The following is a 12,878-nucleotide window of genomic DNA, read 5'->3' as shown; positions in this document are numbered from 1 at the left end:
ACAGCCTGTTGCAAACAAAAAACACTAAAGTCCAGAGAATTTAAATGGTTTAACAAGTGATGAAATAACAGCAGAACAAAGACTAGAATATAGCTCTCATATTGCTTCAATCATTTTTACTTCAAATAGTAATAAAACAGGCAAATTATCAAGACTTTAATTATCTATAGCCTTTCACTAGAAAGAGCAAAATAATTATTCTTCAACATATTGTTTTAAACAATCAGAATTTTTTCTCCTAAAAGATATTTTGGGTGCAATTATGAACAAATATGAAGTAGTTTGTCCTGGTTTAGATATTAGTGTATCGTTTAGATATAAGTATCCTTGTTTAGATATAGCAAATAAGATCTCATAGATCATCTTTATCTACTGAAATTTTTTTCTTTTCAACAAGATTTTATCTACAGCCAAACTCATGTGTACATTCACACTCATACAAATTTACTAATCTCACAAGTGTGTTTTGTACAGTAATTAAGCAAGCCCAGCATGAAATTAAATGGAAGCCAGCTTCAATGAGCAACATGTCTACCACAGCAAAGTTCTTTCATCTCCTTCTTTAATTAGTTTTAGAAAGGGAAAGACTTTTATCTCTTCTTTTTTTATTTCAATAAAACTAATCTAGTGTGACCTTTTGCTTTCAACAATTACTGTGTTTGCCATTTGAAAGATTCCATTTGGTTTTTCTTGATGAAAATAAAGGTTTATTAGCAAGTATTTTTATGCCCAGATAAACTCTATTTTTCTATTCCTATATCTGTGATGGAAGAACTAGAGATAAATGGTTCTTTATCTACCCTTCCAAGCATAGTCTTATATAGAGAAAATGTCTTTTTCTGTAAATTAAGTACCCATTTTTCTGTGTCCTACAAAATTATTGGACCAAGAAAAACATGATTTGACATCATCCTCAGCCTTTCAATGCTATTTCCAACATGGCCCAAAGGGCCTCTGGAAACAGACACAAAACACTGTCTTCTTTTGCCTGTATACAGAACGACTCCTTTCTCTAATGAGTGTGTAACACCTGTCATGTCACAGAGTGGTAATTTGGGGGAAAAGCGGTCAGTTTAGGGGGAGTGTTTTGGTATTATGATTCAGTCTTTTCCCATATTTCATTTTCCTTATATATAAGAGGAAAACCAAGGTATAAAAGAATATTTGCGTGACAGCAGCTAAACCCTTTATCAATCTCTAAAGTTGATCACATTAAAACCTCTGTCTCAGGGCAGAAACAAAGGAAAGCAAAGCATGAAAAAAGAAAAGACCTTTTCTAGACAAACGGTAGACTGTTCTTATCAAAAGAAAGAATACCATTTTATTTCATGTTGTGCTTATTCAATTACCATTTAAAATATGAGTGTGAAGTATGTTTGTATTCCATCAATGAAAGTACTATGGAGAGAATCATGTGTTTGGAGTGAGATTTGCTCCTTATTGCCAGGAAGAGTTCATGCTCCTCAAGCAGCCATGCATACAAGAATTCCTTGGCTAAAAAAGAGGCTGTGATACTTTCCAGCTCTAGTTGAGAAAATCACCTTAGTCAGCAGTGGCCCAGTGACTATACCATGGCCAAGGGGGTCGGCCATGTTTGGATCCAGAGAACGTAATAGAGACCAAGGATCAGTCACTGCTCAGAACAAATCAGAAACTCCCATCAATATGGGAAGCCTAGTTTATGACCAAGGCTTCAAGTCAGCCAATGGTGGACAACGGTCATCAGAAGTAGACATCTCTTTAAGAGTACACATTAGGGTATAATGTTTATGTCAAAGGCAGCTCACATTTGTGTGGCATTTTAGTTAACACAGTACTTTGATACATGTTATTTCACCTGAGATTGACCCGTGAGGTTTGGGAGATCAGTAATGATTATCCCCATTTATAGATAAGTAAACAAAGGTTTAAAAAGATTAGATGATTTTTTGTGTGTCACCTGGAGGGCAAATAGCAGAACTAGGACTCACATTCAAGTTTCTTGATTCCAAATTTGGTTTTTCCACTAAATTACAAGGATTTTCATATTAACTTTACTTAATGTATACTAAAATATCTTTTATAATAAACTTTTCTATCATATGATAGAAAAGTGCTTTAAGTGAAATAGCTCTAAACTCAACAAATAGCTAAAAATCAATTCTGTTTAAAGAAGCCCTACATTTTTTCCTAATTATCTTACATGGCTTTTTGTGTATGAGCATATTTTATGGAAAGAGAGAAGTACAGTGTTTAATGCTGGAACAGGGACTCCTTGACATTGCCCTGGGGGGTTATCTTATTCTGGAACATACTGATATATATGGTAATAGAGATGCTTCAGAAGTCCAGTCTGGAGAATTCAACTAAAACAGGAAAAAGGAGGCAGGAAGATCAGCTAAGGCCTGGACTTGGGTTATGACACTGCGAGCACAAAAACAAAGGTTGGGAGGTTAGAAAGAGGCTTGCGTCAGTGTCTAGGCATAAGGAGAATCTAGAAAGAAGCATAGTTCTGAGCTAACCCAGTCTATTCTGCCCAAAGCCAGCCAGAGATTGTCTTCTTCCCCCCTTTTAACTAATTTACCTGCAATTATAGGTCCAATACCAGCCACAACCACTGTGAGGCCAATTCTATCTTCAGGCAGGATATAGGTGAAGGGCTCTTTTCTTAGAGATCATTTGACCCAGTGTCAAGGCCTATTTTTATTGATGGTACTCGCATACTAGTATTTCCTTATACTGTACATGTTAATATGCATTCTGTTTTTAAAAATTTTCAGACACTGAAGTTTGGATCAACGTGGCAGAGATGGTAAATGCTGTGCTTGTCTCCTCTCATGACAACATCAGTATTACAATTAAACTAAAGAACAGTCATCATTAGGAATCACCTAAAGTCTAGCTGAACAGAAGTTCTCTAAATAAGGATATAAAAAAAAAAACTATGTGGAGACTGGTAGGAGGGGCGGAGATGCAGAACAGGCTGGTTTCACACCCATTTGTGACAGTTGAAAATCAGGAGGGGTATCTTGACTGCAGAGGTCCCACTGAGGAGTGAGGGGTCCCAGTCTTACACCAGGCTCCCTAGTTCAGTGTTCCAGTGGCAGGAAGAGAAGTCCCATTACTCTGGCTATGAAAATCAATCAATGTAGATTGTGACTGAGTGACAAGGTGGGCTATTGGAGTCCCAGGCATTCCTCTCAAAGGAGCCACACATGGACCTACTCTCTGACAGAATCACCTACTCTGAGCTTCAGCACTGGGGCAACAGCTCTAAAGGCTCCAGGTTCACACAGGAAAAAAACTGAGCTGACTGGCTTCAGAGAAAGGGCTGGAGGGGCAGCTTTCACCCAGATGGAAGTGCTGGCAGAAGCATTGTTCCTTTGTTGAGCCCTCCCCTCACCCAGCATGTAGATACCATAACTGAGTCTCCATCAACCTAGCTAACACCTTTCACCCAGCCCTGGTGATTCCCTGAGACCCCACCCCACCCAACTTATGGGCCCACCGAAACTACTTTCAGTGGCTTTTCCATAAAAAAGGCCTGTCTTGGCTCAAGCATTACATTTCCCTAAAATCTCTCAAAGGTTCACAAAACCCAAACATGCAGTGTCTGGCCTCAGCATGCCCTGTACCTCTTGCTAAGCAGCCCCAAGTCTGGCACTAGTGGTAGCTAGCCTCGATTCACAGCTTAGCCCCTCCCAGGCAACTCCAAGCTCAGCAAAACTAGCAGTCATCTGCACATCACTTTGTAACTCATACCAAGCGACCCTAGGCAGGGCACAGGCAGCAGTTGACTTTGGCTGGCAACAAAGCCTCTCCCAAGAGACCCCAGAACCAAACACCTGGTGGCCAGCTTCAGACCACACCAGAACTACCTCTACAAACAACACACCTAAAAAAAAGCCAGGGCAGGTATCCGAGCCCTGCTAAAGTGAATCTTACTCCATAGGGTCAGCCCATGCACAACAACTCTTCCACTGTAGTCATAGCCAGTTCTCACAACCAATCAGCCCAAGGGTCAATCCCACCCACTGACATGCAAACAGCAACCAAGTGTCAATTACAGCAGGAGAGCACACACAACCCACACAAGGAGCACACCTTGAGTACCCAGCTCAGGTAACTAGGGAGACTGTGCCTCTGGGCCCCGCAGAACACCTAATACATAAGGCCACTCTACTAAGATCAGGAGACATAGCAGCTCTACCTAAAACATAGAAACGAACACAGGGAAGCAGCCAAAATAGCCAAAGAAACATGTCCACATGAAAGAATCGAGCAAAGCTCCAGAAGAAAAACTAAACAAAATAGAGACAAGCGATCTAGTAGATCCAGATTTCAAAACACTGGTTATAAAGATGCTCAGTGATCTCAGTGAGAACTTCTCAAAGAGATAGAGAACATAAAAATGGAGATAGAACACATTAAAAAAAGAACCAGTCAAAAATGAAGAATACAGTAACAAATGAAGGATACATTAGAGGGAATCAACAGTAGGTTACATGAAGCAAAGGATCAGATCAGTGATTTGAAAGATAAGATAGCAGAAAATACCCAATCAGAACAGCAACAAGAAAAAAGAATCCAAAATAATGCAGACAACATCAAGTATACCAACATTTGCATCTTAGGAGTACCAGAAAATAATGGGACAACATCAAGCATACCAATATTTGCATCTTAGGTGTACCAGAAAAAGAGAAAGAGCAAGGAATTAGAAACTATTTCAAGAAATAATGACAAAAACTTCCCTAACCTGGCAAAGGAAATAGACATACAAGCCCAGGAACTTCAAAGAGTCCTAAAGAAGATGAACCAAAAGAGGCACACCAAGACACATCAAAATTAAAATGCCGAAGGTTAATGACAAAGAAAGAAGAATCTTAAAAGCAGCAAGAGGAAAGCAGTTAGTTACCTACAAGGGAGCTCCCATAAAACTGTGAGCCAATTTCTCAACAGAAATTTTGCGCACCAAAAGGATTGGCACAAAATATTCAAAATGATAGAAAGCAAGGACCTACAACCAAGATTACTCTACCCAGCAAGACTATCATTTAGAATCAAAGGACAAATAAAGAGCTTCCCAGACAAGAAAAAGCTAGTTTTTCATCACCACCAAACCATTATTATAATGTTTAAGGGACTTCTAGAAGAAGAAGAAGGAGGAGGAGGAGGAGGAGGAGGAGGAGGAGGAGGAGGAGGAGGAGGAGGAAGAAGAAGAAGAAGAAGAAGAAGAAGAAGAAGAAGAAGAAGAAGAAGAAGAAGAGATTAAATACACACTTACACACACACACACACACACACACACACTAAAATGGCAATAATTATATATCTGTCAACAATTACTTTAAATGTAAACTCTCTAATCAAAAGACATAGGGCGGCTGAATGGATAAGAAAACAAGACCCTTACATATGCTGTGTATAAGAGACTCACTTCAGATTGAAAGACACGCACAGACTGAAAGTAAAGGGATGGAAAAAGATATTTCATGGAAATGGAAAAGGAAAGAAAAGATGGGGTAGCAATACTTATACCAGACAGAATAGACTTTAAAACAAAGACTATAACAAAAGACAAAGAAGGACCCAGCTATCTCACTTCTGGTTATTTATCCAAAATAACCCAAAACACTACCTCGAAGAGACATGTGTATTCATATGTTCATTGCAACATTATATACAGTAGTCAAGATATGGAGGCAACCTGCATGTCCACCATGGATGAATGAATGAAGAAGAGAGGGTATATATGTATAATGGTATATTACTCAGCCATCAAAAAAGAATGAAATCTTGACATTTGCAATAAAATGAATGGACTTAGAGTATATTGTACCGAGTGGAGTGAGTCAAGATACATGTCGTGTGATTTCACTTACATATGGAATCTAAAGAACAAAATAAATGAACTAAAGAAACAAAAACAAACTCATAGATAAAGAGAACATTTTGATGGTTGCCAGATGGGAGTGGGTGTTGAAGGGATGGGTGAAAAGGAGGAAGGGCTTAAGAAGTACAAAATGGTAGTTAGAAAATAGTCATGAGGATGTAAAGTATAGCATAGGGAATATAATCAATAATATTGTAATAACTCTGTATGGTGTCAAATAAGTACTAGGTTTATTGGAGTTATTACTTTGTAAGTTATTATAAACATCTAATCACTATGTTGTACACCTGAAACTAATACAATATTGTATGACAACTCTAATTTAAAAAACTTAAAATTATTTTTTTAAAAACCATCCTCTGTGGTATGTAGACAGTATCTGTGGTCTCCCAGTGCCCCAGGCAGCCAGTGAAGGATCCAGTTTAATTTTGGTTCATCTAGCTTTTCTCAAATGACCTGGAGAACTTTTCCCCCAAATACCTATTAACATCCTATAAACTCAGTTTTGAAGCTTTCTGTAAAGGTTCTTCAGTCTGCTTCCTAACCTGAGGGAATCACATCCTCTGGATAAAGTACAAATCTCCTGCTGAACCACCACCACTAATTCACTGATTTTCTGCTGCCAACCTTCCTGGACTGTTGCCTGGCTGAGTTCCTGCTACCAACCTGTACCTCACTCACTACCTTAGCTGACTGTCCCAGACTCAGTCTTGTGGCCACCTCAATGTATGAAAACTTGTAAGACCCTTTCTTTATAATGCCAATTTTTCAAATCCTACCCATTTCCATTCCCACCTGCTGTGTTCTGTAACCAGCTCAAACGTGGATCCCTGAGCCTGAGTCCTAGACAGAAACATGTGTAACACCTGACCAGAGTTAGGGAGGAGGGGGAACAAGGAACATCCTGATATGATACATTGGGAGTAATTAGTTTTTACTTTAGAAAGGTATTCATTTTAACATTACAGTGAGAGGAAGCAACTCTTATTCATCTTTATAATGTTCTCAGTAAAAAAGAATGTGTCTGACACAAAGTAGATGGTAGGGAGATTTTGTATCAAATGGAATTTAATTTGCTTTATGACCAAGTCCTGTCTTGAACCTTATTTCTCAATGTGTAAAGCAGGAAAAGCAATGATACCTGCCTTAGGAGGGTGTCTTTACAGGATAAAATGAAATAATTATACCTCTAAATTGCTCTGTGTGTATAAGGGATGAAAGACCAGAAAGTTTCTTCTGTGTTGCTTTATTTCAAAACTGATATAATTGCCATCTCAGTGACTGAAGAACTGAGCCAATTTTATAAATATTTTCTTCTATTTAATAATACTTAAATGATGAAAAGGTAAATAAAAGTATTAAACATATACCTTTTTCTCCACAGCTCCATAAAGCTATGTTTATTTTAAATGATAAAAAGTAGCCTATATTTCATTTATATTTTTTCTGACTCAGGCCCCTCTGTTATATAGTAGCAGTGGGCTGCCAGTAGCTCTTTAATATAATTACTAAACATACAAAGCAGATAGTAATCTCTTCTGTTAGTCACTGCTTATCATGTGTTCCTTGGTAGGCACAAATGAAAAGGAGTTCAGTTAGATGGCTCTGTGATCTGCTTTTGTTTTAGAGAAGGCTTTATGCCATATCCAGGAGACCCTAAGCCTAGAAGGAGTCTTGGGAATGTAAATGCAGAATGTCTATCCCTTCCCCCATCTTTTGTTATTATCTAAGCAAGCAGGACACATTGTAGTCATTCCCTCATAAATCAAGCCCTCCAGCTCTTTAATCTCTTTGTCATTTCCTGAATTCCCTCCAATATGTGAGTGAGTGCCTTGGCCCTCCTCAGACCTAACCAACAAGTTGTCATTTGAAGCCCCAAAGTGACCTATCAGATTTATGTGCTTCTATGTTGAATTGCCCTGTGTGGCTGACCTGATTCAATGGAGTACACATACTGCCTCTAGAAATATCATAAGGATAGGGTTTGTCCATATCTATTTTTTCTTGAACTCCAGATTCATGTTAGAAAGAAGCGTTTTCTTCCAGCTCTTTTCCCCAGAATCACATCTGACCTACCAGTCTATTAAGATCCATGTGAGACAATGTATATAAAAGCGGTTTGCCAAGTGTTAAAGATCATTTAAAACAAAGTAGCAGTGCCGCAGTTATTACTGGCTGCTTTTCGTCCATAAGAAAAGTAGTAGTGTGTTTTAATAAATCTTTCCTCCAAATAATGGCTTTTTAATAAATAACTGTACTCATTAAGTGTTGATATGAGAAATTGTTCCCATTTTCACTTCTCTCCCAAGGCTAATTATTGCTTTCTTCAATAAAACATTAATATTTCATAAATGCCTAATGGTAACCAGTTAACTAAGTATATCAAACTGAATAATTTTTTTAAATCTTCAAAATAATGTAATCATGCCCTCAATTTATAACAAGGGTCACATGGCATCTTACAGGAATTTCTTTAAAAATGAATTCATTTTATGTATAGGATTTAACTGTGCAAGAGGGATGAAAAGAAACTGCCCCACTTAAACACAAAAGGAATGTGTTAACATAGATAAATTAAACCAGAATCTCTGGAGATGGGACCCAGGCATCAGTATTTTGTAAGACTGTCATGATTCTAAAAGTGAAGCCAAAGCTGAGTTTCCTGTAGTAGGCAGCGATAGGCAGCACAACTAAATCTCTAAATCGCTTCCTTTTTTGCCAACCATCAATACCTGCTGAAACATTAATAAGGTGATTATGGGTAAGGGGTCATTCAATGTTAGAATGTGACCAAGACTCTCTTTCCTTTTCTCTTAAATCCATTTTGATGGAAAAGCTATATGCTGTGATTCCTGACTAATTAGTGCCCTGAAATGGTCATGCTCTCTTTCAACCATCTAAATTCCCATGAAAATGAGTATCATAAACTGACTGTCATGTGCCTTGGCAAACAACATGGCCTGTGTTTGCAATATATTTATATTCCTTCACAATTGTTAACATTCCTGCAAAACTATGAAGTGTTAACAACCTCTTTTTTTTTCTTCCAGGGAAATGACATTGACCCTGAAGCAGTTAAAGGTGAAGTGTTAAAAGTTGGAAATAAGAGCTGTGAGAATATATACTCACATTCTGAAGCTGTTTTATGTACAGTCCCCAATGACCTGCTGAAATTGAACAGCGAGCTAAATATAGAGGTGGGATTCCTGCATTCCTCTTATAATGTAAATAAAGATGCCAGTGTAATTATGTCACTTGCAGGCTTTAAATAAATCATTAAAGCTCATTTGTGTGTTGGCTTTGGCTCATCAGCTCAGCCTTGATTCTTAGTTGTTATTTTAGAAATAGTGAGTTTTTGGTTCACTGTCTCCTTCCCAAACTTGAGAGGATAGATCTCAAAAGTCCTTCCTAGCTACACTCCCTCACCATCATGCCTCACTCTTGCCAAAATTTGCTATAATTCTCAGGAGGGGTGAGGACACATTCAAGATTGCCCCTTCCTCTACCTCATACCACCCCAAGAGGCCAGAGCCAACATACTGCTGCCCTCTACAGTGATCTCAAATGTATGGACCTCAGAAGTAAAAGAATATGTATACACTGAACAAAGTAAAATAGAAATTAAACTATTTTACAATAACTTCTTCATGTAGATAGCTAAATCAGATAACTTGAGTGAGTGATTTTTTTTTCATTCTTTTTTTTTTTCTTGAAGAGCTTTATTGAAATTAACTCACATACCACACAATTAACACATTAAAAATGTACAGTTCACTGGTTTGGGGTATATTACATTATTGTTTTTTTTAATTTGTGGTAAAATGCATATCACATAAAATTTACCATTTTAACTATTTTTTAATGAACAATTCAATAGCATTAATTACATTCGCAATGTTGTGCAACTATCACCACTATCTAAATCTAAAACTTTTTTATCACTCCAAACAAAACTCTGAAACCATTAAGCAGTACTGTCACATTCCCTCCTCTCTCCAGCCCCCGGTAGCCTCTCATCTACTTTCTGTCTTTATGAATATGCCTAGCCTAGATATTTCACATAGTGGAATCATATAATATTTATATGTGTTTTTTATATGTCTGGCTTATTTTACTTACCATGTTTTCAAGGTTTATCCATATTGTAGTATGTGTCAGAACTTCATTACTTCTTAAGGCCGAATATTCCATTGTATAGCTATATCACATTTTGTTTATCCAAGAATTAGTGCTTTTTAAAGGTTTCATGAAGTCTTCTAAAAAGTTATGAAATGGAAAACTACAAAAAAATTGGAAAATTTGTGGCCAAATTATGAGATCAGAATTTGGAATTCAGAAGGACTATAAATCCTCAAAATTATGCCATGTGAGAGCTGGAAGGGGCCTCAAAGATTTCTTCTGTGTATCAAAACTGAAATTAAAATATTTTGAGATCTTTTTAACCCATAATAATATGATTATTTGCTTCTTATAGGCATTTTCCTTTGGCCTCTATCCTACCCTCCGGACAGAATTTATGCCCTATTGTCTGTGATTCTTACCATTTATCTACATGTCTATGGGACATATCACATTGTATTATAATTATCTGTTTATGTATTTGTCTCCACTTCTATACTTAAGTTCCTCGAGATCAGAGACTGTTTTTTATGTCTTTTTTTTTTCACTAATACCTAGTTACAAGCACAAACAGCTGAGTATCATGTAAGTACTTCAGATATCAGTAGCCCCTAATTATTCCAACACTGAAGCAGAATTGAGAAGTGTCTTATTACTCTGAAGGCAATCATGCCACTATTAGAACAGTAATAACCAGATGGTATTTGGGGCCCAGAGAGACTGATTCAACCTGTGCAGTGTATTTTATATCTACCTAAAATAGCCAGCTAAATTCTGGCTTTCTTTGTCATTTTTAGTGGAAGCAAGCAGTTTCTTCAACTGTCCTTGGAAAAGTTATAGTTCAACCAGATCAGAATTTCACAGGATTGATTGTTGGTGTTGTCTCAATATCGATAATACTCTTATTATTACTTGGGCTTTTCCTGTGGCTGAAAAGGAGAAAGCAAATTAAAGGTACAATTTTTTAATTGTTTGTTTTAAGGAATTACTTTAAGAATACAATCATTGCAGTTTAAAATTGTCGTAAATTCATGTGCGCTGTCATATGTGCAATCCATAAAACCCATGAATTCTTGTCCCTCGGTCAAGGTCTGCTGGGACCCGTGATAGCCAAGTCTTTAACGAGCTCTTTCTCTCTCTCTGTTTTAAGATCTGGGCAGTGAATTAGTTCGCTATGATGCAAGAGTATACACTCCTCATTTGGATAGGCTTGTAAGTGCCCGAAGTGTAAGCCCAACTACAGAAATGGTTTCAAATGAATCTGTAGACTACCGAGCTACTTTTCCAGAAGGTATATTTCAGTTTATTGTTCTGAGAAATACCCATACATATACCTCAGTGGGTTGTGGCATTGATGTTTATTTTTTTACTTTGCATTTATATTTTTATAAAAATATTAAAGAAGTATTTACCTCTTTTTTGGCCAAAGAAGTACTTAAATTGACACAAGATTACAGGGTTCTTATTTTTAAATGAACTCATTCATATATTAATTAGATTTTTAGAGTCTTTAAAAAATGTGATGCTCTCTTTAACAACCCAAGAAGAGTTAAGATACAAAACTTATGTTTATTTAAATATAAGTTGGCACTGCTACATTTTTTTATCTCAGAATGTTGATCCTCAAACATTTAAATTATACCTTTAGGACTCCTTTGAAGGATTCTCAATGAACTGTTAATACACAGCCTTTTACCCACAGCATTCCAGGACTTTAATATATTTTGAGTCTTACCCAGTAATGCTATTTTAAAAGAAGAGGTTAGCATCATCTGCTTTGCAAAACACTAGGCCTAATAATGGTCAGGTTAACCAGAGCATTTCACATCGTTTTATTTAAAATCTCCTGGTAAAACCAAAATGTCTACATTATATCTGTTCCATTATCTTTAGAAGTTACAGGACGTGAGTCAAATACAAGCATTTCCCTGGTTGAATATTTACCATTGGACAAATAAAATGAGTCACAGACAGTTGAGGATACTGGAAAACTTAGAAGTTGTTCTTCAAAATAAGTGCAAAAGCAAAGAGGCACGTAACATTTTAACTTTTTTTAACACTTGCTGCCTCTTATTTTTTGAAGTTTATATTAGTTCAATAGAGATACACATAAATATTGTCTTTGCCCACCTGACTCCATTCGCCTTTAAAAATTCATGCCCTTAACAACATGAACAAATCAAATCCAGTTTACACTTTTGAAATTTACAGCTTTTATTATCTATATTCACATTTAATAGCTCTAATCTGAGATCATTAAAATTCACAAATTTGTTTTACGCTTACTTAATCTTCTTTTAACCTCATTACTCACCAAACCCCTATCATCATTGCTAAGAAGTTTGAGTTCCTCTTTCCTACATTGAACCTGCTCCTAGGAGATGTGGAAAAGTAAAATAGACAAAAACAGCTCACCCAGAGGGAAAAAAAGAAATGCACAGCCAGCACCTAATGAAGAAGCAACTACAGAGGTTTTCTCTATCTGCTGGGGACAGCCTCCTCATCAGTCTTTCATGCAGTCTCAGAATACTCTAGTGTTATACCAGAATCACACGTTAACGGTTTAAATGGTTTGTGCACATGTCTGAGCTTAACCCAAGGACCAGTAGAATTTCTATGCCAGAAGACTTTTTACCCCATCTCACCAAGGATTTCCCTCCATCTCCCCACCTCCAGGAGCAAAGGTTTGAGAAGTGAAGGTGAAGGAACTGAGTTTATAGAGGCTCATTTACATTTCCCTCCTGTGGGAAGAGTTTGAAGAATTCGTTTCTGGGATTAAAGGAACAGGCAGCCAGCTAGGCCCTCTTCTACATCCAATGTTTCAAGTATTCTCCTGATATTCTACATCCTTCCTTTAAGGTTGCATCTCTCTCATGTCCAGATA

The 12,878-nt window shown here is 37.1% G+C and overlaps 1 protein-coding gene across 6 annotated transcripts in view; it reads left to right on the top strand.

Annotated features, from left to right (window-relative positions):
* Positions 1 to 12,878, top strand: part of MET (MET proto-oncogene, receptor tyrosine kinase) — a 111,802-nt gene that overhangs the window by 79,030 nt on the left and 19,894 nt on the right. For 5 of the 6 annotated variants that reach the window (XM_039860998.1, XM_039861002.1, XM_039860999.1 and 2 more), the window contains 3 exons: positions 8,926 to 9,072; positions 10,792 to 10,948; positions 11,145 to 11,285. In XM_039860998.1, coding sequence (XP_039716932.1) covers positions 8,926 to 9,072; positions 10,792 to 10,948; positions 11,145 to 11,285 — 445 coding nt within the window. The remainder of the gene's footprint in view (positions 1 to 8,925; positions 9,073 to 10,791; positions 10,949 to 11,144; positions 11,286 to 12,878) is intronic. The other variant, XM_039861004.1, reaches the window with a different exon arrangement.

The sequence above is a fragment of the Pteropus medius genome, unplaced genomic scaffold (assembly GCF_902729225.1).
Source record: "Pteropus medius unplaced genomic scaffold, Ma_sr-lr_union100, whole genome shotgun sequence".
Taxonomy (NCBI): domain Eukaryota; kingdom Metazoa; phylum Chordata; class Mammalia; order Chiroptera; family Pteropodidae; genus Pteropus; species Pteropus medius.
The sequence above is the reverse complement of the archived record's forward strand: the minus strand, read 5'-3'. Positions and strand labels throughout refer to the sequence as shown.